This window comes from Eptesicus fuscus, chromosome 5 (assembly GCF_027574615.1).
Source record: "Eptesicus fuscus isolate TK198812 chromosome 5, DD_ASM_mEF_20220401, whole genome shotgun sequence".
Lineage (NCBI taxonomy): Eukaryota > Metazoa > Chordata > Mammalia > Chiroptera > Vespertilionidae > Eptesicus > Eptesicus fuscus.
The window spans coordinates 17,201,548-17,229,141 of record NC_072477.1 but is presented as its reverse complement, the minus strand read 5'-3'; the positions used below and the strand labels follow the sequence as shown (position 1 = coordinate 17,229,141).

The following is a 27,594-nucleotide window of genomic DNA, read 5'->3' as shown; positions in this document are numbered from 1 at the left end:
TGTTTACTATTATAAATAGGTTTGATATCTGATTTTTAGTAATTTCCTATTCAAAAATATTAAAATAGTGTAATCTATTATTTTCCAGCTTTTTGGTGTGAGATAATTATAGACTCACATGCAGCCATAAGAAATTAGAGAGAGAGAGATGGCTTACACCTTTCACTCAGTTTCCTCTGATGGGACCTCCCATAACTGCCATTCACTCTGTCACGCCCAGAAAGTTGACATAGATACAATCCACAGACTTTATCCACATGTCAACAGTGTTTACCTGCACATGGGTGGGTGGGTGGGTGGGTGTTTAGTTCCATTCCATTTTATCAATTAATCACATGTGCTAATTCGTGTGAACACCAACAAGGAACAGACACAGAACAGTTTGTGTGAGAGAATCCCTCACCCTACCTTTTTTATAGACACAGCTAACACCCTCTCTTCCTCCCTATGTTCTTTTAAAATAAAACTTTAAACTACTAGAATTAAGAAACTATATTACTAATCCAGATGCTGATGTAATGGGGAAAACATACTAAAAATAATGCCTTTATTTGTTCCTTACCACACAATTAAATTTAGAATGGCAGTGAGTGCTTCTGGGAAATAATATCAATATGTAGTACTGGATTATTAGAAGATTTTACTAAGATTAAAGAGTTAGGCAGCCTGTATTGATTTGAAGAAAATCAGAAAATTTCATCTAGATTAATCTGTCTTTTCTTCTTCTCAATATTTTCCTCCCTTTCCTTGCCTCATTTTTTCCTTCCTTTTTAACCTTTTTTACTATGGAAATTTTCAAACCTATTCAAAGGCAGAGGACAAATCATTATAGTGAGCTGACACATACATTACCAGTTTCAATTTTTATCAATATATGACCACTCTTTTTCATATATACCGAACACTACTTTTATCACCCCACTCTAATCATTCTGAAGCAAATATCATACTATATCATGTCATCTGTATAAATATTTAGTTAGAGACTGTTTGGGCTATAATAAAATGATTATCTTTTAAACATAGTTGCAATACCTTTACCACACCTAAAAATGTAGTCATTCTTTAATAGCATATCACCAAATGCAATTGTACAGTCAGTTTTCTTATGGCTATGATTTTTTTTTATGTTTCTGGAATTGGGATCCTGCAATGCAAGTTCATGATTGCATTGACTGAAAACCTCTTAAATCTCTTTTAATCCATAGATTCTCCAGCTTTTTAAATCTTGTAATTTTTTTGTTGAGGAAAGCAGACTTTTTGCCCACAGTAAAGTTTCCCACAGTCTGAATTCTGCTGGTTGAAATGATTCCTGGGTATTTAGTATAAATTGGTAAGTAGAGCAATGAGCAGGTGGCTCAATTGGTTGGAGCATCAGCCAATGCACTAGAAGGTAGTGGGTTTGATTCCTGGTCAGAGCACATACCTAGGTTGCAGGTTCGATCCCTGGTTGGAGTGTGAACAGACAACCAATGACTATTTATCTCACACATTGATGTTTCTCTCTCACTCCCTCTACTTCTCCCTCTCCCTTCCCTCCCTCTCTAAAAAACAACAATAAAACATATCCTCTGGTGTGGTTAAAAAAATAAAAAGAAATATGATATATCTATTCTCGTCTACTTCTGAGTTGACTGGATTCATACATATCTCTGCAGCACCTACTAAAATAATAACAATTTTTTAAATGTTGTAAAAATGTAACAATAGCTTCTCTACATTATAAGACCCAATTTCTTAGACTTCAAGACTACAAGTTATTTTGGAATATTATAAATATTAAAGGAACAGATATTTTTATTTACATACTTTCATTAAGTACTGTACAACTGAATATAAAATAAAGCAAGTCACTTGTCAAGTAAGGGTCTCCTAAAATGATCATCTAGCCTGGCCAGTGTGGGTCAGTGGTTGAGCATCAACCTATGAACCAGGAGGTCACATTTGGATTTCTGGTCAGGGCACTGCCCGGGTTGCAGGCCTGATCCCCAGTAGAGGGTGTGCAAGAGGCAGCTGATCAATGATTCTCATCATTGATGTTTCTCTCTCTCTCTCCCTCTTTCTGAAATCAATAAAAACACATTTTTTAAAAGGTCATCTAACCCCTGCTTGGTTAATCTACACATCAACCTGCCCAAACAAACCATAATTAGTCAGGAATTTTACAGGATGTGCAGCCCATTGACTTGAATTGGATATTGTCTTGAACAGAATTTTTAAAAAATCAGAAGTGATTTAGTATAACCAGAACTGACAATGTACAAACTCCAACAAAATATTTATAAAGGGTAACTTTAAGACAATAATATGATTTGTAAAATAAACCATCTGATATCCAAATTGTCCAATAGTTTTCTTTAAAGTGATATAAAAAATGATAGACTAAAATCATTAACTTGTACACTCCAGGGCATTAAAGTAAATCTTGATAATTCACCAAATAAATAAACATTCATCCTCCTGAGAAAACAAAGTATGGCAGCTAAAAATAAAATAGCTCTTTTGGCTTACATGAGAAGCTACCTAATTTTGTTAGTTTGTTTTCCTGATCTCAAGAAATGGTTTTGATTGTTTCTGTAGATTGTGTTAAATGTCAGACTGAGGCAACATAAATCCAAAGAATTCACTTAGGACACTTTGCTATAACTTCTCTAAATCAGTACTTTATTAGTTGTTGTTCTTCTTTCTAATGGAAAAAAAAAAAGTACACTCCCTTTAAAGTATGGTTTTAGGATTGAGGTATGAGACTACATCATAAATTTATCTTTTGCCAGATAAAGCCCTGACCTATCTGGACAGAATACAAAAATGTGTGTGTGTGTGTGTTTATACTACACTAATATGATACTTACATAGCATCAAGTAACACATAAAAACAATCAATTGCCCTTCAAAACAAATATAAACAAAAAAACATATGAAATTGCAGTAGTAATGTATTTTGTTCCTAAAATGGAGTGAAAATAATTTCACAAGCCTGACAGTATTTATTTATTTAACTACTTGCATTTCAATTCACTTTGGATTACCTTATCCTACTACAAACATAAGTACATAAAATTAGTTTGTTCCTTCTAGTCTAATTCTAATAGCTATACATGGCCATCCTAGAGAATTTGTGTATAATAGCATACTTCAATAATCCTCTTTAGAAATAAACTTTTTAATTTGAAACTTTCTTCAAAAAATTGAATATAAGAGAGTAGAAAAGTTTGAAAATATAAACACTAGCATTAAATCTGCCCCCTACACAATAAGGGATTAGAGACAGAAAATCGCAAGGGCAGTTTGATCAGGGAATTCTGGGGTCTTGAGTACCCAGAACATGGCCTAGAAAAGGGAGATACTGTGGCTCTGAATGGGTAGCCATGGATCCAGGGCCCCATATACTCCTCATCCCATAGACGGGTGTTCAAAAATATGAGGCTCAAGGCAGGCACTGGGATGTACCCCCAAAGAGTAGCTGAAGCTCACAATAATTATAAGGATTCCCATACGTATTCAACCAAAAGCTTTCATAAAGTTCTGCCAATCAATCTATCTCAGTCAGGAACACACCAGTGACTCCATCGTTAACACTGTGAAAGGACAATTAACCAAGTCAGTCGCCTGGGTGCTCTTCCCTGGAGCCTGGAGCTCGCCCTTAGATCCAGCACAGGCTGGAGTATCATTCTACTTCCAAACCCCACACACCTACAAACTCTCATCTGTAAAATACAAGGGTGAACCAACTCCATTTCTCACCAAGTAATGCCCTGACCTATCTGGAAACAATACAAAAGCTAAATTTAATCTTACTATAGGGCAATCAAAATAAACCCAGGCATATAACCAAGTTGAACCATATTGTGGTTCTTTGCTACTATTAACAATAAAATAGCTATTGAGAAAAGCACTTTATGTATTTGTATTATAAGTAAAAAGCAGTTTTCCCATTGCTGCTAGCATCATCCTATAACCAGGTAAAATGAATCATCACATTCACTCTAGAAAACATTCTGGTAGTTGACATAAAACACTCCTCATAATCTGATATCAACTCATATTTCCAGGTTTATCTTATTTCATTCTTCCTCTTCTGCTTCTCATCTAAAGAAAACATTTTCTAGTCTTGCCTTGCTAAATGTCTTCCTATTTCCTGAACAAGCATGGCCTTTTCAGAATTCTCTGGTCTTGGGGAGGGGGTTTCCTTTGCCTACTTCTTCACCTGGCAAACTCCGATTTACTTCCAGATTCCAACTGAAATATTGCTCAGTCTTCAGGCCCATCCAAGCAGAGCTGGTGCCTTCGTCATGTGTGTACATTTTATTTTATTAATCTCTATAACAACATATACAAAGGTTCACTGAAGTTAATATCTAGACTACAAGGCTATAACTTCCTCTATGAGCGGGAAATGGTCTCATTATTCTTCGAATCTCCCCAGTCTTGCACATAGTAGGTTTATTTTTGTATGTATTTGAAGCACAAAATATTTATAAATACAGTAACTTTTGTTTATCATTACTTACAAGTATTAAATAAAAGAGGTTGACAATAAATATAGTGATTTTGTTTCTAATTTTATGTAGACTGTATTCATCATCCTACATATGGCCTATTTACAGAGAGAATCAAGAGTCAGCTGCATGGAAAATCTTGGTTATTAGAAACTATGGGAAAATAAGTGGGGCTTAGCCATTCCTGCTATAGTTTCCTATTCTATTTTTTAGCACCTAGTGTTTATCTCTCCCTCTCTGCTGAGTAGGAAGAAGTTAGAGAATTCAATTCTATGAATATTATTCATGCGCATGGGATCCAATTTTAATATTCTGAAAAATAATGCTACTTATAGGAATATACTGAATATTCTATTCTTTCTCAACATAGAAGAGGCCTGCAAAATATCAAAATGTAAATCTCAGACACCTATTTATACAATATATTTCTCCCTAAACAAGCCCATGTTTTCTTTAGGAAGTGTGTATACAATCGGAATTTTAAAACTTCCACAGGATGTACTTGGGTTGCACCACCCATTCAAGGAGTAACACACTCAAAGCTATTACTCTCACCAGGATGCTGAACACTACAACTCTGAGCTGGGAAAGGCAAGAGAAAGGAAATAGAAAGCAGACTATTTCTGAAAGACTATTATTTAAATGGAGCATTAAGGTGTGTTTCTGTGTGTATGCATCTGTGTAAGCACACGTGAGCACATATATGTGTGTTTGTCCAACTACACGATGGAAGGCATAACTCGCACAGCAGGGTTTCCCACTGCTACTGTAGAATCAACTAATATCAGACAAGAACAGACCTAGAAAATTGCCCAAGCTCTCTAACAGGCAAACCTTGAACTTCCCTTATTTCCTCCACGCAGGACAAAGCCAGAACTGCTCCCCTGACATTTTCTACCCACACCTCACACTTGAGAATAATAAAACCACATCATATTAGCAGATCAACACCTTTAAAAAAATGTAGTATTTTAAGAAAAATACTGTCTAATAACTCATGTCATCTTATCAGAGTTCAGTTTCCACCCTAAAATAATTGGAGGCCAATAACATTTGGAAAAATATATCGACTACATAGGATTATTTTATCTTTAAGAAGTAATTACAATAACATGTGAAAAATATTCTTACAATGAGTTATGAGGGCATAAAAAGAGTCTTCCCCATGAGTGTGCTCACACAGAGTGGCCTGCCACCCTAATTCTGGTCTCCGGTGTCCCTTTAGCCACTGCTGCTGCTCTTTGACCTCAGCTGATGGAACAGAACCAGCTGATTTCCATTTCCTTCTCTTGCCGCACAAGCTGGCTATTTTAGAGTCACTAAAACACGGTGGTAAAGAGCATGGCCTTTGGAGATTGTGAGCCCAGGGTTCAAATTTGGGAAATTTTGCTTCTCCTCTTAGGCTCTTTATTTCTTCATGTGAAGAAAGAAATTGGATTTTTTTTTCCCTAAGTGCAAGGGTCATTAAAGAATTGAGGTAATAAAAGATGATATAATCTATCCTCTCTAATAAAAGAGTAATATGCAAATTAACCATCACTCTGCTACATAAGCCACGCCCACCAGCCAACTCACGCCCACCAGCCAATCAGGGTGGGTATGCAAATTAACCCCAACCAAGATGTCTACCAGAAGGGAGGTTTGGGTTTCCCCAGCAACAGAGGAAGCCAAGCTTTCCACACACTCTGGCGGGCCCAGGCCTCCACTCAAGGATACAAAGTTTCAATTATAGAAGGTAAACAAATCCAAACAGAAATGGCGGCAGCCACGGATCGAGCAGGAGGCTTGGCTTCACTCCAGGCCACAAAGTTTCAGTTATAGAAGGTAAATAAATTCCAGATACCAGGGCCACTACTTGAGTCGCCAGGGGCGTGGCTGGCCTGCAAACCACTAAAGGCTCCTCGCCCAGGCCTCTCCACACCCCAAGGGAACCCCACCCTGATCCAGGACACCCTCAGGGCAAACCAGCTGGTCCCCACCCATGCACCAGGTCTCTATCCTATCTAATAAAAGAGTAATATGCAGATTGACCATCACTCCAACACACAAGATCAAGATAGCTGCCCCTATGTGGTCAAAGATCATGTCCCCATGTGGACACAAGATGGCCACCACAAGATGGCCAGCAGGGTAGGGCAGTTGGGAGGGACCATGCCTGCAAGGGAAGGCAGTTGAGAGGGACCAGGCCTGCAAGGGAGGGCATTGGAGGCGATCAACCCTGCAGGGGAGGGCAGTTAGGGGTGACCAGGCCGGCAGAGGAGGGAAGTTGGGGGCAAACAGGCTGGCAGGGGAGCAGTTAGACATCAATCAGGCTGGCATGGGAGTGGTTAGGGGGTGATCAGGCTGGCAGGCAGAAGCGGTTAGGGGAAATCAGGAAGGCAGGCTGGTGAGCAGTTGGGAGCCAGCAGTCCTGGATTGTCAGAGGGATGTCTGGTGGGATCGGGCCTAAACGGGCAGTCAGACATCCCTTGAGGGATCCCAGATTGGAGAGGGTGCAAGGTGGGCTGAGGGACACCCCCTCGCCCCCGTTCACGAATTTCGTGCACCGGGCCTCTAGTCTATATATATAAAAGCCTAAGTGACTGTCCAACCATCCAACCATCCAACCAACCAACTGGCCAGTAGCTATGACCACCAGGGGGCAGACACTCAACACAGGAGTGGAAACCATGGGCGTGGAAACCATGGGCATGGAAACATGGAACAGACTGATGAATCTCAGAGGGAAGGGAGGAGAAGGGGGAGGAGGAAGAGATTAACCAAAGATCTTATATGCATACTAGTAGCCCGTTTGCACGAAGATTCGTGCAATAGACCTTCATTCACCTGGCTGCCTGCACCAGTTTTCTGCCAGCACCAGGGACCCAGGCCTTGGCTGTGGCCACCGCCTTCTGCCTTCTTTCAGGGTCGGGGCTTGGCCCCAGGCGGTGGCCTTGGGCTCGGCCACACCCAGCATCCCTGCTAAGGATCGCAGGAGCCGACCCCTAGTGGTTTCCTGCGATCCGTGCAGGCTCCCCGCTGGTGCCCAAGGCCGGGAAAGCCCCCGCCCGAGGCTTTCCCGGCTTGGGCTCCGCTGCACCCCAATGTCCCTGCAACGGTTTCCTGGTGGGCGTGGTTGGTGGGCGTGGCTTGGTTGGTGGGCATGGCTTGGGTGTAGCAAAGGTGCGGTCAATTTACATATTTCTCTATTATAAGGTAAGACTAGAGGCCCAGTGCATAGATTCATACACTGGTGGGGTCCCTCGGCCTGGCCTGTGGGAATTGGGCTGAAACTGGCTCTCCGACATCCTCCAAGGGGTCCCGGATTACAAGAGGGAGCAGGCCAGGCCTCTAGTTTATGTCATAAAATAATTACTCTGGTCTGCTGAGTGGAACTGACAGGGATGGGCCACAGTTTAATGTGAATAAGATGAAGTTGTTTCTTGCAACTGGTCAGGACACAAAGGAATCTTTTCTGCATTATCTATAGATCCAAAGGTTTGTCTTTTGCCCTCCATGAGTTTCAATTTTCTTGTTAATAAATCAGGAATAATAATACCTACCTCAAACAAAAGACTATCTGAGAAATTACGTAACATGGCTACCACAGAGCTTGGCATGTGGCAGGTATCCAGAAAACATTTGGTCCCTTTTCACTTATTCTGTGTAGCTAATAAAACCTCTTCCCAATTCATTAGAAGGTACTAAATTTTGAAAAATTAAAAGCTAGATCCAAACAACTTTGTCTGGACAGTCGAAATAGTAATTAAGACTCCATATTCTTAATGAAAAAAACCTTGGTCTGAGCAAAATATTTTTCTAAGCTCTACACTCTAAACCAGTGATTTTCAACTTGTTTCATTTCATGGCACAATACACTAATTACTAAAATTCTGCAGTTTAAGATCTGACCAAAATATAGATATAAATTTGATTCATTCACACCACATAGCTAGAGTTGTGTGGCTATTGTCATTTTTTATTTGGTAATCTAAGGAAAAGAGGTCAGTGCCCCTGATTTTAAAGAGTCAAGTATTGCATATTTTAAAAAATCTTGCTGCACAACAGGGCAGGACGACACACCATTTGAAAATCACTGCTATAAACCAAAGACAATATAATTGTGTAATCCAAATAATTAATTCTGTATTTAATAACAATCTAAATTTTTTTAATGCAAGCTATATAACAAGGAGGAAAAACCTAGGTAAAGAAGGCAAATAAATCTCCTTAAAATAGCCTTCCTTCTGATTTGGTAAAGTTATTTATCCACTACCAAACTACATAAATAATTATGTTATTTTCTATCATTTTTTTAACAAATGTACAAAACTTAGAAAACTCAAAGACTCTAACCTGTAAGTCTTTAATTTCCCTTTTTATATTTTGGTATTGATGCTATAGTCTTTATTGTAAGATGCCTTGAATTATTTTTTAGATATAAATTACATTTTTTTCTAAATAGAATGATATATATATGAGCTTCTATTTACATTCATCATCTTGAACCTCCTAAAGACTTCTCAACAATCCTGGTAATTCTACTGCAGATGAATCTCTCAGCAAATGATTGATGAGGTAGAACAATGGCCAATACAGGCCTTCTAGGGCTGTGTTGTCTGAAACATTAGCCATGGGCCACACATGGGCAACTGAGCATATGAAATGCAGCTGACTGGAACTGAAATATGCCTGTGCAGGTAAAATATATGTCAGATTTCAAAAGCTTAATATAAAAAAACAAATGTAAAATATCTCATAATTGTTCATATTAAATACATGTTGAAATAATCATATTTAGGGTGTATTGGGTTATTTAAAATTAACTTCACATTTTCATTTGCCTTTCTTAGTGTGGCTATAAGATAATTTTAAATTACATACATAGCTCTCATTTGTGTCTCATTTATTTGAACAATACTACTCTATGATATCATATACTTTAATTCAATCAATTATGTGTAAATCTGTTATATAAATCAGAATATAGGTAAATGAATCAAAGAATAAAAAGTAGATAAATAAAGTTCATAATATATCTCTGCTTAAATAGTTTCACAATATTGCTTAATAATTGTTTGAAGAATATGCTAAGTTTACATAATTAGGTAAATGGGGAAGGTAAAAGAGGGTAAAGGGGGGATAAATGGTGATAGAAAATTTCTTCACTTGGGGTGAATTGTACACCTAACACCTATATAATTTTATTTACCAATGTTGCCACAATCCTATCTAATAAAAGAGAAACATGCAAATTGACCATACCTCCGCTACACCAGCCAATCAGAGAGAGTATGCAAATTAACCCAACTAAGATGGCGGGGCCACGGAGGTGGAACAAGCAGGAGGCTTAGACTGCCCCCCGCAATGGTGGAAGCCAAGCTTCCCGCCCACCCTGGTCGGCCCTGGCCTCCACTCAAGGCTACAAATTTCAATTATAGAAGATAAATAAATTCCAACAAAGATGGCAGTGGCCACAGAGCTGGAGAGAGCAGGAGGCTTGGGTTGCCCCCGGCAATGGAGGAAGCCAAGCTTCCTGCCCGCCCTGGCCTGCCTTGGCCTCCGCTCAAGGAGGGGCTGGGAGCTTGGGTTGTCTGGGGCAAGCCAGGCAACCAGCCGGCCCTGGCCTCCGCTCAAGGCTACAAAGTTTCAAATATAGAAGATAAATAAATCCCAGATACCTGCTTCCAGCTGACCCTGGCCTCCGCTTGGGTTGCTGGGGTGCATGGCCGGCCTGTAAACCACCACAGGCCCCTCACCCAGGCCGCCCCACACCCCAAGGAAACCCCTACCCTGATCCAGGACACCTTTCAGGGCAAACCAGCCGGCCCCCACCCGTGTACCAGGCCTCTATCCTATCTAATAAAAGAGGAATATGCAAATTGACCATCACTCCAACACACAAGATGGCTGCCCCCATGTGGTCAAAGATGTCTGCCCCCATTTGGACACAAGATGGCTGCCACAAGATGGCCAGCAGGGGAGGGCAGTTGGGAGGGACCAGGTCTGCAAGGGAGGGCAGTTGGGGACAATCAAGCCTGCAGGTGAGGACAGTTAGGGGTGACCAGGCCGGCAGAGGAGGGAAGTTGGGGGCGACCGGGCCTGCAGGGAAGGGCAGTTGTGGGGGGACCCAGGCCTGCAGGAGAGGGCAGTTGTGGGGGTACAGGCCTGCAGGGAAGGGCAGTTGGGGGGGGACCAGGCCTTCAGGAGAGGGAAGTTGGGGGTGACCAGGCCTGCAAAGAAGGGAAGTTGGGGACGACCGGGCCCGCAGGGAAGGGCAGTTGGGGGGGACCCAGGCCTGCGGGGGAGGGCAGTTGGGGGCAATCAAGCCTGCAGGGGAGGGCAGTTAAGGGGTGACCAGGCCAGCAGAGGAGGAAAGTTGGGAGCGACCAGGCCTGCAGAGAGGGGCAGCTGGGGGGGGACCCAGGCCTGCAGAGGAGAGCAGTTGTGGGGGGAACAGGCCTGCAGGGGAGGGCAGTTGGTGGGGGGACCAGATCAGCAGGAGAGAGCAGTTAGGGGCGATGAGGCTGGCATGGGAGGGCAGTTAGGGGTGACCGGGTCGGCAGGGGAGGGCAGTTGGAGGGGACCAACAATTTGATACAAGCCCTGCATGAGAGGGAAGTTTAGGGGGACCAGGCCAGCAGGGGAGGGCAGTTAGTGGTGACCAGGCCGGCAGGGGAGAGCAGTTAGGGGTAATCGAACTGGCAGTTAGGCATCAATCAGGCTGGCAGGGGAGTGTTAGGGGGTGATCAGGCTGGCAGGCAGAAGTGGTTAGGGGCAATCAGGAAGGCAGGCAGGCGAGCAGTTGGGAGCCAGCAGTCCTGGATTGTGAGAGGGATGTCTGACTGCCCGTTTAGGCCCCATCCTACCAGGATCGGGCCTAAATGGGCAGTCGGACATCCCTTGAGGGGTCCCAGATTGGAGAGGGTGCAGGCTGGGCGGAGGGACACACACCCCGTGCACGTATTTCGTGCACCAGGCCTCTAGTAAATTCAATAAAAAGCAAATAAATAGGTAAATGCTAAAGTAAGCATTATATTTCATCTTTTGAATAAACATGTATAAGATACTTATGGGTCACACACTGTGATAAGTCATGAAACTCCAATACATATATTTAAGACAAGGTCTATGATCTCATGAGGTTCATAGTTTTATGGAATATAAAAAAGAAACAAGTACATACAATAAAATCATCATATTTAGGATATATTGGGTTACATAAAATATATTATTACAATTAACTCACATTTTTGTTTACCTTGCTGTGAGAAAAGCATCGGATAGTACTCTAAACAAAATGTGTGTGAGCATTTTTATTGTTTCAAATAATGGATAGTATGTTTTGGCATTTAGAGTTTGCAGGTCAATATGTGGGAGCATCCTAAACCACACAGAATTGCCCAGTTCAAAATATTCAGAGTGCTCCTACTGAGAAACATCTATTGTCATGTCACACTATGGTCAGGATCACCACTGCTCAATACAACTCAGACATAGTAATTACTCTCTGATGCTAATTCCTGGACACGGGTGATCCCAGAGCCAAATACTCAGACTCCAATCTAAGAGTGCAATCAACATAAGCTGGTACACAAAACCATTTCTGTTCTTTGGTGTATGAATACAATACACATATAAACATATCACATTCACTTATATATATGGTGTATGTGTCAATAATAACATCTTGCCATTCTCAGTCTAAGAGAAATAACTTATTTGAAGCATTTAAATGTAATTTCTATATATAAGCCAATAACTTCTTTAAAAATCATTTCCCATTTACAAAGACTTTTGTTACTGAGCAGAAATACCAATCTTAGTATTCTTATCTGACTCTTCATTGAGAAGCAGAGAGGAAGAGAGAAAAAAATAAACCTTCTGTCATTTGGTATAGAATTGTACACCATTCTATAACAAAGGAAACTGCCATTCTAGAATGGTATGGTGAGAAAAAGATAGTCACTACTCTACAAAATGCCAGAATCTTTAAACAAACAATGAGTCAAACTACCATAAATAGATATGAAGGAATTTATTATTTGATAGTGATAATTTATAAGTATGAATGAAATGCATAAAAATGTTACATCATACTTTAATGTCAAACCTCCTCATCTCTCCCACCCAAGTTAAAGAAAGATCCTTTGAAGAACTTACATTCTAGAATCTTATTCAGGCTTGAAGCAACAGGACTGTTTTAATCCATGCTTACATCTCGGATAGCAAAACTACTTGCCTCAAAAATAAGGGTGTAGTACCCGTTCAAAATGCCTTACAACATAACTCAATTATCTCTATAAGTGAAAAACTTTGAATGCATAAATTATGGAGGAAAATCTAGCATAAAGGAGGAACAGTGTCCAAAAACTGATACCCTTTTTGCATTAAAATATTCAGGGCTAATTGTGATTTTAGCACTGGTTTTTATCCTTGCTTTGTTCTTTGGCCAAACTTAAATACTTCTTGTCTCCTTCAATGAAAAGTGGCGCTATTATGTTCCTGGAAGCCTGAGCAGGATTCCTCAAAGCTTAATTTTAAGGTCTTAATTGGCTGAGGCAATGGGAGACCATACAAAGCCCACTTCACAGAGAAGGGCAAGATTGCCAGATCACTTGAGAACAGATGAAGAGCTAACTGGAAGCTATTGCTGAAATCTTACAGTGTTCTGGGAAGTTTTACCAAATAGTAACTTCCACAGTATGGAACACAATCATCCATCATAACACATAACCCAGAGGGGTTGAATTTTGCTTGTAGAAATAGAACAATAAACCAGAAACAATCATCTTCACTAACTATTGCATTTCATAATAAACCAGAAAAGCTTTATGGAGGTTGGACACTGTGATTGGTTCTGCGGCATATCATTGATATAAAATATTTGGTTATACCTTCTCACAACCTCTAAGACCAGGAACCATATGTTTACAGTTCAAGGGGGTTACTTCCTAATAACACATTTGTTCACTGGGTACTACTGGACCTGTCATCTACTTTTATCTTGCAAAGGTAAGTTACTCATTCATTTATTTATCCATTCACCCAGCAGCCAACATTTGTTGTATGTTATGTAATAAGAGACACTTAAGACATTGAATAAAATTATCTTCATCCTGAAGCAGTTCATTATTATTTAGCTAATAATAATTAATAATTCATCAACATACATTATAAAAACATCCTATTTGGAATAGTTTTAAGTAAAGTAATTCCTTTATCATCAATTCTAATCACTGATGACAGGTTCCCAAAGCAAACAAAACCAGAGAAATAATTTTTACTTGTGAAATTCAAGACTATATGGAAAAAGAAAAGTTAAAGGTCCAGAATTAATCTATAAAAAAACTTTTAAATTATTTTATGTTCATACTAACAATAAAGACATAATAAAAAAAATATCACAAGATATTTTACACTTTTGGGGTTGGTAACAGTGAGAATGCACTAATGATTTCTATATAGTTCAGACACTCCTGCTTCTGAAATTTCAATAAAGATGCTTATAAATTTGTTTTACTTAGATGTTACAAAAAAATACGAGAGGCTTAATTTTTTTAGGATAGTACCCCATATGATTAATACTTTCTTATTATTTACTCTAGATTATCTGACCCAATTGTTTGCTCCTTAATTCATTCATTCGTTAGTTTATTCAACAACTATTTATTGAATACCTACTATATGTTGCTGTGAAGAATAAGAAAAACCAAGGTGCCTGTTGTCATTAAGTTCTACCTACAAATGGAAGCTGTTTTGTTTATTTGCCTGATTTTATTCTCTATCAACCACTGTAATTCCATTCTTCTGTTCAGGTAAACTGCCCCATTCTTATTTGCACAAGGCCATTTATTGCAGAAAACTTACTCTTCCTTTATTTCAATCTATTCCAGAATACAAGTTTCCTCATTTTCATATTATTCCCAACAGGAATGACCAACAATTGATGAAAATTGAATATATATGCAAGAAAAGTTCTATAATTCCAACAATTATTATATGCTAGAATTTGATACAAGAGAAAGCACACACTGATCAGAATATGCTATAATTCACAATCAAAGACTAAGAGAAAAACCTCCTTTTTCAAAAAAAAATATACAGCATTCAAAAAAAACCTAAAAATTTTATATGGTATTATTCCAATTAATTAGCTTACATGGAATAAAGGCATTGGTATTTTTCAGCTACATTTGTAGACCTTTAGAAATTACAAATGAGGTAAATGAGATCTAAAATATAATTACTGCCTCCCTCCGCCACCAATAAACCTTCACTAGTAAGACTAACCATTCACTTACTCTATTCCTTCAGACTGGATAAGAAAAGAGAAGAAATAGTGTAAGGGAGCACATAAGAATAAATAAGAACCCTGGAAGAACCTTTCTGTAGACAATCAGCACCTCTCCCCTTATCCTCCCCAATCTCTAAATCCCTCTGACCTGCTTCCTTCATTCCCACAGACATCTCTCCTGTTACCATGACAGCTCTGATGTTTTTGATTTAGTCAACACAACAGCTGCTATTGACATCTGACTAGTAGGGAAATTTTCTGGTAACAAAAATCTCAAAGAAAATGGCTTCTTATGAGTGCTACCATAATCTACAATTTCTATTCCCTCAGTGCATTTAGAGCATTTGATAGTCATGGAAGACAAAAATAAATAAATAAATAAATAAATAAATAAATAAATAAATACATACATACATACATACATACATACATACATAAATACATAAATACATAAATACATACATACATAAATATATAAATAAATAAATAAATAAATAAATAAATAAATAAATAAATAAATATCTCTTCAGTAGCTGCTTCTTTGGGAGGACCAAACCTACATTAAAAAAAAAAAAAAACTACATGAAAGAAAAAGAACTCTAGAACCAACCTGAGCCACTCCATCAACACTTTATTCTGTACAATATACTCACAACTATTTAATCCTTGTCATAGCTTTATATGTAAACTTTTCTATAAAACCTTATCTGAATTAGATTTCCCAATTCTTTTACAAAAAGTAAAAGAATGTCTCTTTCACATATGGAACCCAATAGAACAACACAAACTCCAAAGAAGCTAATAGGCAATCACTGATGATAGCTCAATTTTAGCTTTCTTATGGCTTGCCTGAGCAAGACCAGTACTTTCATTGGCACAAATTGAACTGAAGGAGTAAAGAAGTAAACCAGGCAGCCAAATGTGCATTATCGAGCCATGGATCTCATTTAATGTATCTACCCGGGTGATAATAAGAAGGAATGGATATTTCAAACAGAGGGGGTAAAAAAAAAAAAGTGAGCATCGTTAATGACTATAGACCTATTTCTTACAAAATGAACTTTGGGGTTGAGATGCTGAAAGGTGAATAAAATACTTGAGAACTAGAAATTTAAAAGAGTGACACATTTTAAGGTACTCCTAGAGAGAAAGTTAACTGAAGAAAGACTGCAACAAAAATTGCAAATGAAAAGTAGAATAGAGCTGTGGAAAAGTAATAGGATGCTCTGTCACCTGGACATGGTTCAGAGGTGTGGAGATGGAATGACCAATACAGTCCCACCGTGAAGGAGTTCAGATTGGTTTACATGGAGATAAGCATCCAAGGCCAAACACTTATTTCTTATCTAATAGGACCTTACAGCAAGACTTGAGGTACATTAGTTTAAGATGCAATCAAGATCCATTTATAGTAAAGTTTTAAAAATCAATCAATAAAAAAGATTTTCAAGCAGAAGCCTCAGGAGGAAGTACAGCTCTCCATCCAAACTCATTCCAGATGTCAGAGGCAGCTGCACAACATCAGAGAGCAAGTCCTGAGAAGACCCTGTGCCAGAAAGGGCATTTTAAGAGTTTGCTTCACAGATTCCAAAAGAAAAAGAGAGTACATATTCATGGGAACTATATAAAAAGTACTGAATTCAAACCCCAAAAGATGAAAAATATTCCAAATTCTTATTAACTCTTATTCTTAAAGTATTTAAATCAAAGCATTTTTATTCTCTCTTAATAGTTAATTAGATTATTTCTCTGCTTAAATAAAGAGAAGGACCAGGAAAGTGAGTTAAGTAGATTTAGGTAGAAAATTAATATGAGCATCACATGAAGATATGAATACTGCAGAACAGTATACGTGTATTAGGCTAGAGTTGCATTCACTTTGATTTCCAACTGGAACGTAACCACATATTAACTAGTTATATTTTCCCTCCTTTAACAGTTTATGTTTTCAGAATGAATTTTACATAAAGAATGTTTGCTTGGAAACAAGGTATTTCAGTGAAATTGCATTTGCCTCTCCTACTCCTCCCTTAATGAATACCATTGTGATAAACATATTTAGAGAAATATTGTGAGAATTGGTGTGTTTAGAGAGTATCTCTGAAGTCATATCACATACACAGCAGCCATTTTCTCTTCCCTGTACTGTCCTAGATAACATTTCAACCTCACCACCAGAAAGATACAAATATTAAAGAGAACCCATCAGAGGTGTCACTGACATGGAGGAACGAGATGGTATTACTTAGAAACATATCTCTGTGCGGTGTTCACATTACATAGTCATAGCTACAAAAAAAAAAAAACCTGGAATCCAAGACCAGTTCCTTATTTAAGTGAGTTCACAATTTCAGCTACAGAAACTAACTTCTATATTTGGTCATAATCATTAGCATTTCACTGCAACTGGAATGTATATTTAAATCATACTACAAAGGAGTCTCCCCTTTAGAGGACCTTGGAAGAAAGGACTCCTTCCATCTGTCACAGGCATTTTAGTTTCTGGTAACCTCATAGCTTCAAAGTATTCTGACATCTTAGCTAAATCTTACATCTCTTTTCACAAGAGGAACGTGCTTCTTTGTTAAGGTATGCTGAGTCATTCTATAGGTAGAACAGAAGAAGGCAGAGAGATGTTAACTGGAGGGCAACTGTTATAGTATTGCCAGACTCAGCTGTGGTTCTAGTGGGAGGTATGACTGTGGTAAGGGGGGAAAGAAGGAAGAAACTGTGGATCATAAATTGGATATTCACCTGTCCTGACCCCAGTGAACTTTGAAAGCTTTGTGAAAAACAAATTTCTCGTGACCTCAGAAGTAAGTCAAACAGAATGGTTCTTGGAAACAGTTGTTCCATGGGATGTATGTAGATGGGTTTGAAACTAATTGGTTGTTCTGAAAACTAGTTTCCTTTAATCACTCGTAGTTGTAAAAACACAACAAAAAGGTGTGGTCATGGGTGACTGATTAGGAGGCAGATATCACATTCATAGTGGAGGCACACAAAAGAAAATGTTTGATTTTTTTGTCCTACTTATAGGAGAGTTTGTATATAACATTAGAATTAGCCTCATTACTTGGGCCTGAGGCTTGAAATTCCTGTGAGCTATTCATGAAATAATAGGCTATCATGTACTAAAATAATGTGAAAGAAAATATTGGAAATATTACAGCTATCACGAGTAAAGAGTTTATATCTAAACAGCTCTGCTGACCATTTTTTTCTGGACAGCATTCCTAGTGGTTCAGTTATTATGGTAGCCAAAACGACTGAGATTGTGGCAGAGCAGTTTTCTTTCTAACATTTTTTTAAAAAAACTTGATTTCTTTACAACTTCATGGAACAGATCCTAAGAAAATGAGAAAGGACAGGTTGTTTCCAATTTGCAAGGTCTATTGAAGTTGACTGAGTAATACTGGTTTATTCTGGTATGCAACATGATAGCCAGAATATAAGCACGAGTTTCACAAGTTCTCTCCCATTTGTAATTCACTCTCTAAACCAGCAGTCGCCAACCAGTGGTCCGTGGACCACTGGTGGTCCATGAGGTCTGAAAGGTTGGCGACCTCTGGTGTAAAACTTAAGAGAAACTACCAATCTCCACTTGCCTCCAGACTCAGCTGCCTGACTGTAAAATGGGATGAATAATCTCAAGTGGTTATTTTAAGGATTAAATGAGACATTACACATAAAAGCCTAAAATATAAGGCCACCTCAACGACAATGAGGGTGAACAGTTGAACATAAAGGTCTAACATAACCTGTGGGGAACTGCGGTGAGGAATCTTTTCAAAATGAGACATCATTAAGAAATGAATTTTAAATACTAGAGTACAAAGTCAATAGCCTCAACTGGAAATAAAGCAAATCTGCAATCTCTCATGGTTGATGTGATGATCAGCTGTGACAAATGATCAAATGATTCATCTAATCTAGAAAGGAGAACATGTGCATCAGTGTCTTTCCAAATACTACTTAGAAGAACTTGAAGGCCTTTGTTCTGGAAAGATAAATAGGGGAAGGATTCTCTTATTGCCAGTGAAAACAGCTTAGCTAATAAAGGACATCATCAGATAGTTTGGGGAGGTAATTCTAAATTGTGTAATCCTTCATATTTGGTCCTGTGTCTTAAAGAAGCAGAAAAAGATACATCAATCAACATTGATGTTCGTTTTCTTTTTGATTGCTAGAACAGACCTAAGTGTCTAGTGTGGATATAGTAAGGGGATAGTGCTTCTGATGAAGACACCATAATAGATGGGATTAAAGGGAACAAAGGCTAATCTGTGCTATCCATGTATGTATCCATCCATCCATCTACCCACCTGTCCACCTATCTAAATATTCAATAAGTAAGTTTATATCTTGTTTAAATATAAAACACATGGCCAGATGCAATGGAAAAATAATCCTATATAATAAAAGGCTAATATGCAAATTGTCCCCTCGACCAGGAGTTCGACCGGGAGTTCAACCAGGGGGCAGGACCTCTGGCCAACTGCCTGCAGCCCTTCCCTTTGGCTGGCCTGGCCTAATTGGCCCTGATTGGGTAGGCCGGCCGGACCCAACCCATGCACGAATTTGTGCACCAGGCTTCTAGTAATCTATAAAACAAGAGATTAAAACTTAATACAAAAATATATATATGCAGATACCCAGAGGAAAAGGCAGTAAATGGCAAAACTCATGTAATTATATCTGAAAGTGTTAGTAGCAATAGGGTGGTAAAAGAAATATTCCGCTAGCAACGGTGATGATAAGGGTAGAATTTTCACAGAAGAAGAGAGGGGGAAAATGGTGGGGTTCCTGTAAGAATCTGGACATTACTGTTCAGCAGTGTGAGAGCCATTGAAGGTTTCTGAGCTGAGTAGACCAGGGCTCAAAGATGTACCTGACGAAGATTCATCTGGTGGAACTGATTAGTATAGCAGTTGTGTGTACACATGTGTGTTTTCTCTAAGGAAATGCTATTGGATGGAGGTCAACTGCAGGATGTGCTACAAGTAATCTACATATATAAAAGGCTAAGTGATCGACTGTTCGTCCGTCCGCCCGGCCGGTACATATGATGCACACTGGCTATCTAAAAATAAATATTGACTCACGCATGTGCGATACATAGAAAGCTCTCACTGGCGCCAATCGCACGCAAGTGTTTCAATCTGTCATTGTCGATCGTTAATTTGGTTGTTTTTGTTGACATTCTGAAGCTGAAAAAAAGCGGCGACATTGACAGAATATGTCTGAAGATCATCTATTGGCACAACTATCCCCATCTGACACTGGCCTCCCATTTAAATTAATTCAAAGACAGTTTCCTATGATGCCAGCATTTGCAATGGCTATTAATAAATCACAAGAACAAACTCTAGACCGAGTAGAAATATTCCTACCTGAACCCGTTTTCAGACATTGTCAGTTACACGTTGCTTTCTCTCGAGTTCAAAGAGCGTGTGATGTTAAAGTTAAAGTTGTAAATACTTCATCACAAGGGAAATTAGTCAAGCACTCTGAAAGTGTTTTTACTCTTAATGTGCTATACAGGGAGATATTAGAATAAGTTTAATCAATTTATCAGTCATTGTTTTTACCAATATTTTTATATCATATTTTTGGGTTTTTTTATATCATGTCTTGTTGTTTTAGTTTATTTATTAATTTATTCTTTTCATATACATTTTACTAATTTTCTTTCATCTCTGACATTTCTATTATAGAGAAAGGGTGAATAGCAATATTAAAATATTTCTTCTAATTAATTTCCTTTCAATGTGCAAGAATCCGTGCACCAGGCCACTAGTTTATTATAAAAAATACTACAGCAAAGTTTGAGAATGGTTTACTTTCTTGTATTAATCTCAGAATATTCAAGGTTATTTCTAAAAGATGTCACCATAACCAAATGTGTTATCAAATAGCAGAGAAATGGATAGAGGATAGCTGGGGCAGGGAAAATGGTATGAGCTTGGGCATATCAACCAGAGTGTACCTGCTTGGGAAATCTATCTGAAGGCCTGTGGCAGGCTCATAGGTAAAGACCAGTCAAGTGGAAAGTAGAGACTAGAGGTCAAGAATATCTTCAAATAAGGGAACTTCTGTAATCCAAAGAACTTACATGCATATATGCATAACCCATGGACACAGACAATAGTGCAGTGAAGGCTGGGGAGGGGGCAGGAGTGGGGTGAAAGAGGTCAATGTGAAAAAAAGGGGATATCTGTAATATTTTCAACAATAAAGATTTAAAAAATAAAGAAGCTTCTGCAATCCTTTTAAGATATGAGGTCATCAAGAGCTAAATAAGACAGAGATAGTGTAATGGAGAGGGAGAAGTAGATATAGGAGAAGTGACCAAGGAAAACTGTAAAGCCACCAGTTGCAGGAGACAAAGGGCCTGGGAGAAAGCAAACTTTCCTTCAAATCGTAAGTGTAAGGATAGGTTTTAAGTGTTCTCAGAAGTTATAGATGAATGGGTGAGTGGCAGGAAAACTAAATCAATCCATTTTGCACACAGAAAAACAATGCCACTCCATGTCCAGCCTACATGCTAGGGAAAATCCCTACAGTTTATAAGTCCCTTCCTAGTCTCTATCCTAGGAAGGTATCATCTGTTACATCACCCACAAACTGAGGAAGTAAAAGAGAGATTCAAAGAAAGCAAGGAAAAACAGAGAAATCAGCTGAATGGAATTTCTCAGAACTCTGGGAACAGTGAAACCAAAGGAAAGCCCTTGAAAGAGATCACCATTGCTAGAGACAAGTCAGTTACATGAGAACCTTCTGAAATGAAGAATGTGTTTTAGAGTCAATGCTTTGAACCGCACACAACTTAAAAGCACCGAAAAGAAACTTTACCATATCTCTATTATTAGTAAAAGTACTCATCCTCAGAGCCCTCTGTAAGGCCAGAAAAGTCGTGTATGTATATCGGATTTTTCACTAAGCTGGCTCTATGCCTTGGATATCCACATATGAATGTATTATCCTTTTGAAGCACCTTGCAAAAAAAAATTTAGTCATGAAAAATTTTCTAAAATGTGAATTAAAACTCAAAAGGTTTCTACTAAAACATATCTCTCAATTTTACATAGCAAATCTAGGAGCTATTTCCCATTCCAACCCTTTCTCCAAAGGGTATGAATCATATATAAGGCAAATATCAATTAAACCAAATCACAGATGTTAAGGAGCTAATAGTCAAAATAAAGAACCACCATTCAAAATAGGATGATGTGAAACTGCCAAAAATAGTAGTGTATTCAAAGTGCTAAAAAGGTAATGGGAGAACAAATGCCTAACTCTAGCCCTGTCCTTTCCAAAATTCACTTCTCCACCTTTACTTTTGACCTCATTCACTGTCATATCTTCTGGGATCCTGCTACACCAGTTAACCTTTCTTTCACCTGTTCAAACTCTGGCATTCCTAGATCTTTCTGTTCAACATTTATAGTCATACTTAAGCTTGTCTACAATCCGTAGCAACTAAAATATAATACTCTAAAAGTTACATTCATTCTATTAAAAACTGAAACTATCTTAGACATACACATATTTTTCTTATTGTTTGCTTACATTTTTGATATTCAGGTATTTTTAAATAGTTTTTATATGTTATGCTACGGAGCTAACTCTAATCATAGTACACAATGGTGCTAGAATTACTACTAACGATGTTATAGTGTCCCTAAATAAATCTTATTTATTTAGAAGCTCTTAGAGAATATCATTGTGAAGTGAACAGAAATATAATCGGTTTAAATACTTCTACTGTAAAATGTAATACATAACTGAAATATTATGAAGACAAATATTGTTATAATCCCAAAGTGTCATAAACAAAATATAAATCACTCCAATTAAATTACTCAATTTCTGCCAAATATTTACGGATTTTTCTTGTGGTCCTGCAGAGTTCATTGTGATTTCTTTTTTCACTAAAATATGATGGCTCCCCTATTAATTGTGCAGCAGTCATCCATTCACTCATTCATTCACAAATATCTGACATATCAACTACGTGCCAGGTTCATTGATAAGGCATTGAACAAAATGAAAATGCAGCTGTCTTCTAAAACCACAATTAAAGAGATTTACAAAAGTGCAAAAGAATGCCACTTTTCAATATTTTTGTCTTGGAAAATAATTAAATTTCATTAATTTTTATGTTCCATAGAATGAATTTATAATTATTACCTTAAAAGACTATCTTTTAATTCTTAGTTTTAATTTTAATATGGTAAGTATTGACACATATAATGCACAATAAAATTTTCAAGAACTCAAAGAGCTTTTAAGAATATAAAATGGTCCTGATATGAGAAAAGTTGAGAATCACTACAGTAGAGTAATAAACAATTTTAAATGGCATATAGGGAATAACCATGATCACTAAAATGAAAAACAAAAAAAATTATTTTGAAGAAGATAACCATATGTCATATGCTTAGTTTTCTTTAGTGGGACACTATATTAAGGTTTCTTTTTTAATGGATCTTAAATTCATGAAGTTCACTAGTAAAAGAAAAGGTGTATGGCCAGCACAACATAGGATACACTTAGGATCCCCATATATAAATGCTGTTTTTCTTCTTCCTGTCATGATGCCTCTCTAGTATAACCAAAGAGAAAAATAGTTTCCCAAGTCCTTGTCTAACTTTTAGAATTAAGTATTGCCTACATATTAAACATATTACACTCTGCCCCTGCTCTCCCAAACTCTCTTCCCCTTATTCAATTGTTTTCACCATTGTGCTTGTAGCCTTCTATTATATAATTTACCTATTTACATTTATTTTCTGTCACCCCACTCAATATAAGGTAGACAAGAGTAGGATTTTTTCTAATTTATTCACTAATGTATCCTCAGCACCCATAACAGTGCCCAAGACAAAATATGAACAAAGTAAGTATTTGTTGAATGAATTACTAGGTATTTTACTGAAGTCAAGTATAAATTTTGGTATCTTACCAGGGAAGAACAAACACATCTTACCAAATTAACACTTTCCAATGACACAAGCTGTGTAAACAAGAGGGATATAGTAGCTAATGAAAACACTCTCAGGGTGGGAACAGTTTTCCCTTCTGCACCCAGAAATGAAGACAGGAGAGAAAAAAAGAAAAGAGAAGAATCTATAATAATAAAAGCATAATATGCTAATTAAACTGGACATCCTTCCGGACGACCTTCTGGACGAAGCCAGGGCTGCGAGGGAAGCCTGGGTCCCGGGTGCCTGCCGGTGGCCGGAGGGAAGCCCGGGTCCCGGGTGCCTGCCAGCGGACAGAGGGAAGACCGGGTCCCAGGTGCCGGCAGCCAAAGGGAACCCCCAGGTCCCGGGTGCCAGAGGGAAGCTGGTACCGGCATCTGGGGGAAGGAAGGCCTACTCTTGCACAAATTTTGTGCATTGGGCCTCTAGTACAGCAATAATCTGAGCTGGAGGTAAGAGAAGTAGGTTTTCTCCCTCTGCTGGATTCCAGGAACACAAACAAAGAACAGTGAGAGTAAGAGCAGCTAACATACCTCTCTTCTCTTGGTGTATTTCTTCCAGAAGCAGCTCCTGCCTTTCTATCTGTTCCAGGAGACACTGGAGCTCGGATTCCTTGTTCTCAGTCATATTCCTCAGCTGCTGTTTGCACAGCATTAGCTCGTGCCGCAGACTTTTCTCCCTGTTTTCTCTCTCCTTCAGTTCCTCACAGAGCCATTGAAGTTTAGTCTAAAAAATGACATTTACAATTAATTTTAAAAAAGCAAGGTAAAAATCTAGAAAACAGTAGTATTTCAAAACAGTAGGAAAAATATCATAATATAAGCAAATATAGACAATAACTAACAAACTTAAGCAAAATGAAAAATACACTATGGTTCATATCAGTTAAAAGTTGGTGTGAAATTAAGCCACTTTCTTAGATTTTTATGGAAATTCTGTATAGTCTATCATCTTTGCAAAGGCAGTACTACAGAAAAATATGGCCTACTAAACTTCTAATCTTAACACAATTAGCCTCCTAATTAGGTATATAAAGCAGTTTAGTAAAGCATTTAAAAATCAAAATCACCCTGGAATAGAACTAGAAATTTGATAAAAGAGGGTTTTATTTCAGAGATTTAAAATTTTTTTTCTATTTTTGCTTCCTAAAAATACACATCCCCATGTCTAGCTAATCAGATAGAGAGATTCTCCATAGGCTTAGGGAGATAAAGTCAGCCTTCCCCTACCTTGAAGAGGTGAGAAAATGTAATCAGAGCAACTCTCTTTTTCATAGATGCTAACCTCGCTATCTTTAATATTTCATCTGTCCTTCATATTTCCCTTTCCTACTTACTACATCACAATCTTTGGCCTATGTTAACTATTACTAACAATAATAATGGAGAAACAGCAAATCTGTTTTGTCAGAGCAATAATCCTATTGATTATGGTAAAAAAAAATAATAATAAACTTCCAAAAAACCTTCTGAAACAAAGCAGTAATCAGGTTTGATATGTGTTATTATGAACTAAACTAGAGGCCCAGTGCACAAAATTCGCACACGGGGGGGAGGAGGTCCCTCAGCCCAGCCTGCAATGACGCCAGTGTTCCACGCCCCGACAGGCCTCTAGCCAGGGGCCTGCCCACCCGCCCTCCCTCTGTGGGCCGGGGCTCACAGGATGCTGGGGCCTGTCGCCAGGGTGACACCACCAGCGTCCAGTGCCCCGGCTGCTATGGGTGCCGCCATCTTTGTGACAGAGTGACGGTAAATTTGCATATTACCTTTTTATTAGATAGGATTGCGTCCCCTCAAAATTCACTTGTTGAAGCTCTAAACCTCCATGTGACTATATTTGGAGATAGGGCTCTTAGTGAAGTAATTAAGATTAAGTGAGGTCATAAGGGTGGGACCCTCAAGAGACACTAAGGCTTATAGCAAGTTTGCACTCCCTCACCGCTCTTTCTGATTTCCAGCCCCCAACTTCCCAAACCACCCCATCCCACCCCACCCATGTTTGCATGAAAGGTGGGGAATTCTACAAGCCAGAATGAGGACTTAACAAAACCAATCCTGACCCCTTAATCTTGGACTTCTAACCTTTATAACTGTGAGAAAATAAATGTCTGTTGTTTAAGCCACCAACCAGTCTGTGGTATTTTGTTATGGTAGCCCAAGCAGACTAATACAATATGACATATGGCTTTAATTTATTCATATGAAACCTTCATTCCATTGCCAGACAAAATTTTACAAACAGATTATAGCTAGATGCTTTTTGTGAACTGAATATGTATGCAGAATATATTCTTAATTCTACAAAACAAAATACTTAAGTTATGGAAATTTAATCAACCAATAATCAATTATGAGAATCAGTATCTGTTAGAGAAACACCCACCATCTTTATTAAGTGTCTTGAAGAAACAGCTTGAAACACACTATAGGAATAACTTTAACAATACCAAATAATAATTAGCTGACAAGGCTTTTAATCACAGTGCAAACACCATTCTATTAACCACTCACAAGAGCATTTTATAGATTACATAATAGCCTCATTTATTTAACTACATAAACAAGTATTATTAAATAAACCAAAAGAGAAAGAATTTATCAGTAAGGAAATAGTTGCCTTATTTATAGTTGATAACTTGCAATAAGGTGGGAATATTTATAATTATCTAGTAAAACAATCAAAATGGTCTTTTTAATCTATAATAATATCCTTACTGAGATTAGTATATTAATATACTAAAATCATAAAGAAAGGAGTCAAAGCTAAAAGCCAAGGGAAAGAGAAAATTTGAATAAAAAGAGTATTGCTAATAAAGTTAGCAATATTGGAACCCATAATTATGGTTGGCTAGCTTCAAAATCCATCTGAGGCATCAGCCTCCACAGCAGCTTCTGTGTACCTCTTACATGTGTGTGGAGGAGCACGGGAGACTTAGTTGGAAAGTTTGTAAGGAGGAAATTCCGAAAGAATTTTCTAGGGGAGTTGGCTGAAGGTGACGGCCCCTAATTGTTCCTTGACCTTTCCAAACTAGTCTGTGTAAGCACTGACCCTCCCTCAGAATCTTTATGCTTAAGGGTACTGCTGACGCCTGTGTCCTCCCAAGAATGCTTACCCTACTGATTGTTCTAAAAGTCAATTTTAGCTCAAACTGCTGTTACAAAAAAGCCTGAAGAGGCAGGCAAATGAGACTGTCTAGTCTCTCTAGCCAGGCAGTCCCCTAGCCTCTCTTTCATAGCAAACGTGTGTCAGAGTAATCATTCATCTCTTGCTCAGGATCTGCTGGTCAGTCCCGGTACATGTGATATTAAAATTATTTACATAAGTATCAGCTTCTCTAGACAAAACATGTTCCTCAAGAGGATCATGTCTTAATTCATTTTTATGTCTGGAGCATACAGCATAGCATCTAGGACACAGTAGTTTCTCAGTAAATTCTCTGCTAAACTGAATAAAATTTGTTCTCTACATCTGCTATCAAGATTTATGACAAAACAAATACCTAATCCCTGTGAATTCCTTGCCTGGCATTCCTTAACCACTACCTCGATTCTCTTCCACCCACCATGCCTTATTCTGACTATTCATTGGTTATTTTATCTGTGGGCCTGGTCCAACTCGAAGTTGAACTTCATGTGTGTGCTATGCCAACAAAGCAATAGTGCCACAATCCCCACTCAGTCCTCTAGTTCTTTCAGGATTAACACTAACAGAATAAATTCATGTGGCAGATTTATGAAAACAATTACCAAAGGCCCTCAGAGGTCCTTCTAATACTGCAAGATGTCAGCATGGACTAGCTGAATAGCAATTCCACTTTCCATACAGTTTTTGT

The 27,594-nt window shown here is 38.3% G+C and overlaps 1 protein-coding gene across 5 annotated transcripts in view; it reads right to left on the bottom strand.

Moving 5' to 3' along the window:
• Positions 1-27,594, bottom strand: part of CEP128 (centrosomal protein 128) — a 364,379-nt gene that overhangs the window by 161,107 nt on the left and 175,678 nt on the right. For all 5 annotated transcript variants that reach the window (XM_028155817.2, XM_054715853.1, XM_054715854.1 and 2 more), the window contains exon 19: positions 24,296-24,488. In XM_028155817.2, coding sequence (XP_028011618.2) covers positions 24,296-24,488 — 193 coding nt within the window. The remainder of the gene's footprint in view (positions 1-24,295; positions 24,489-27,594) is intronic.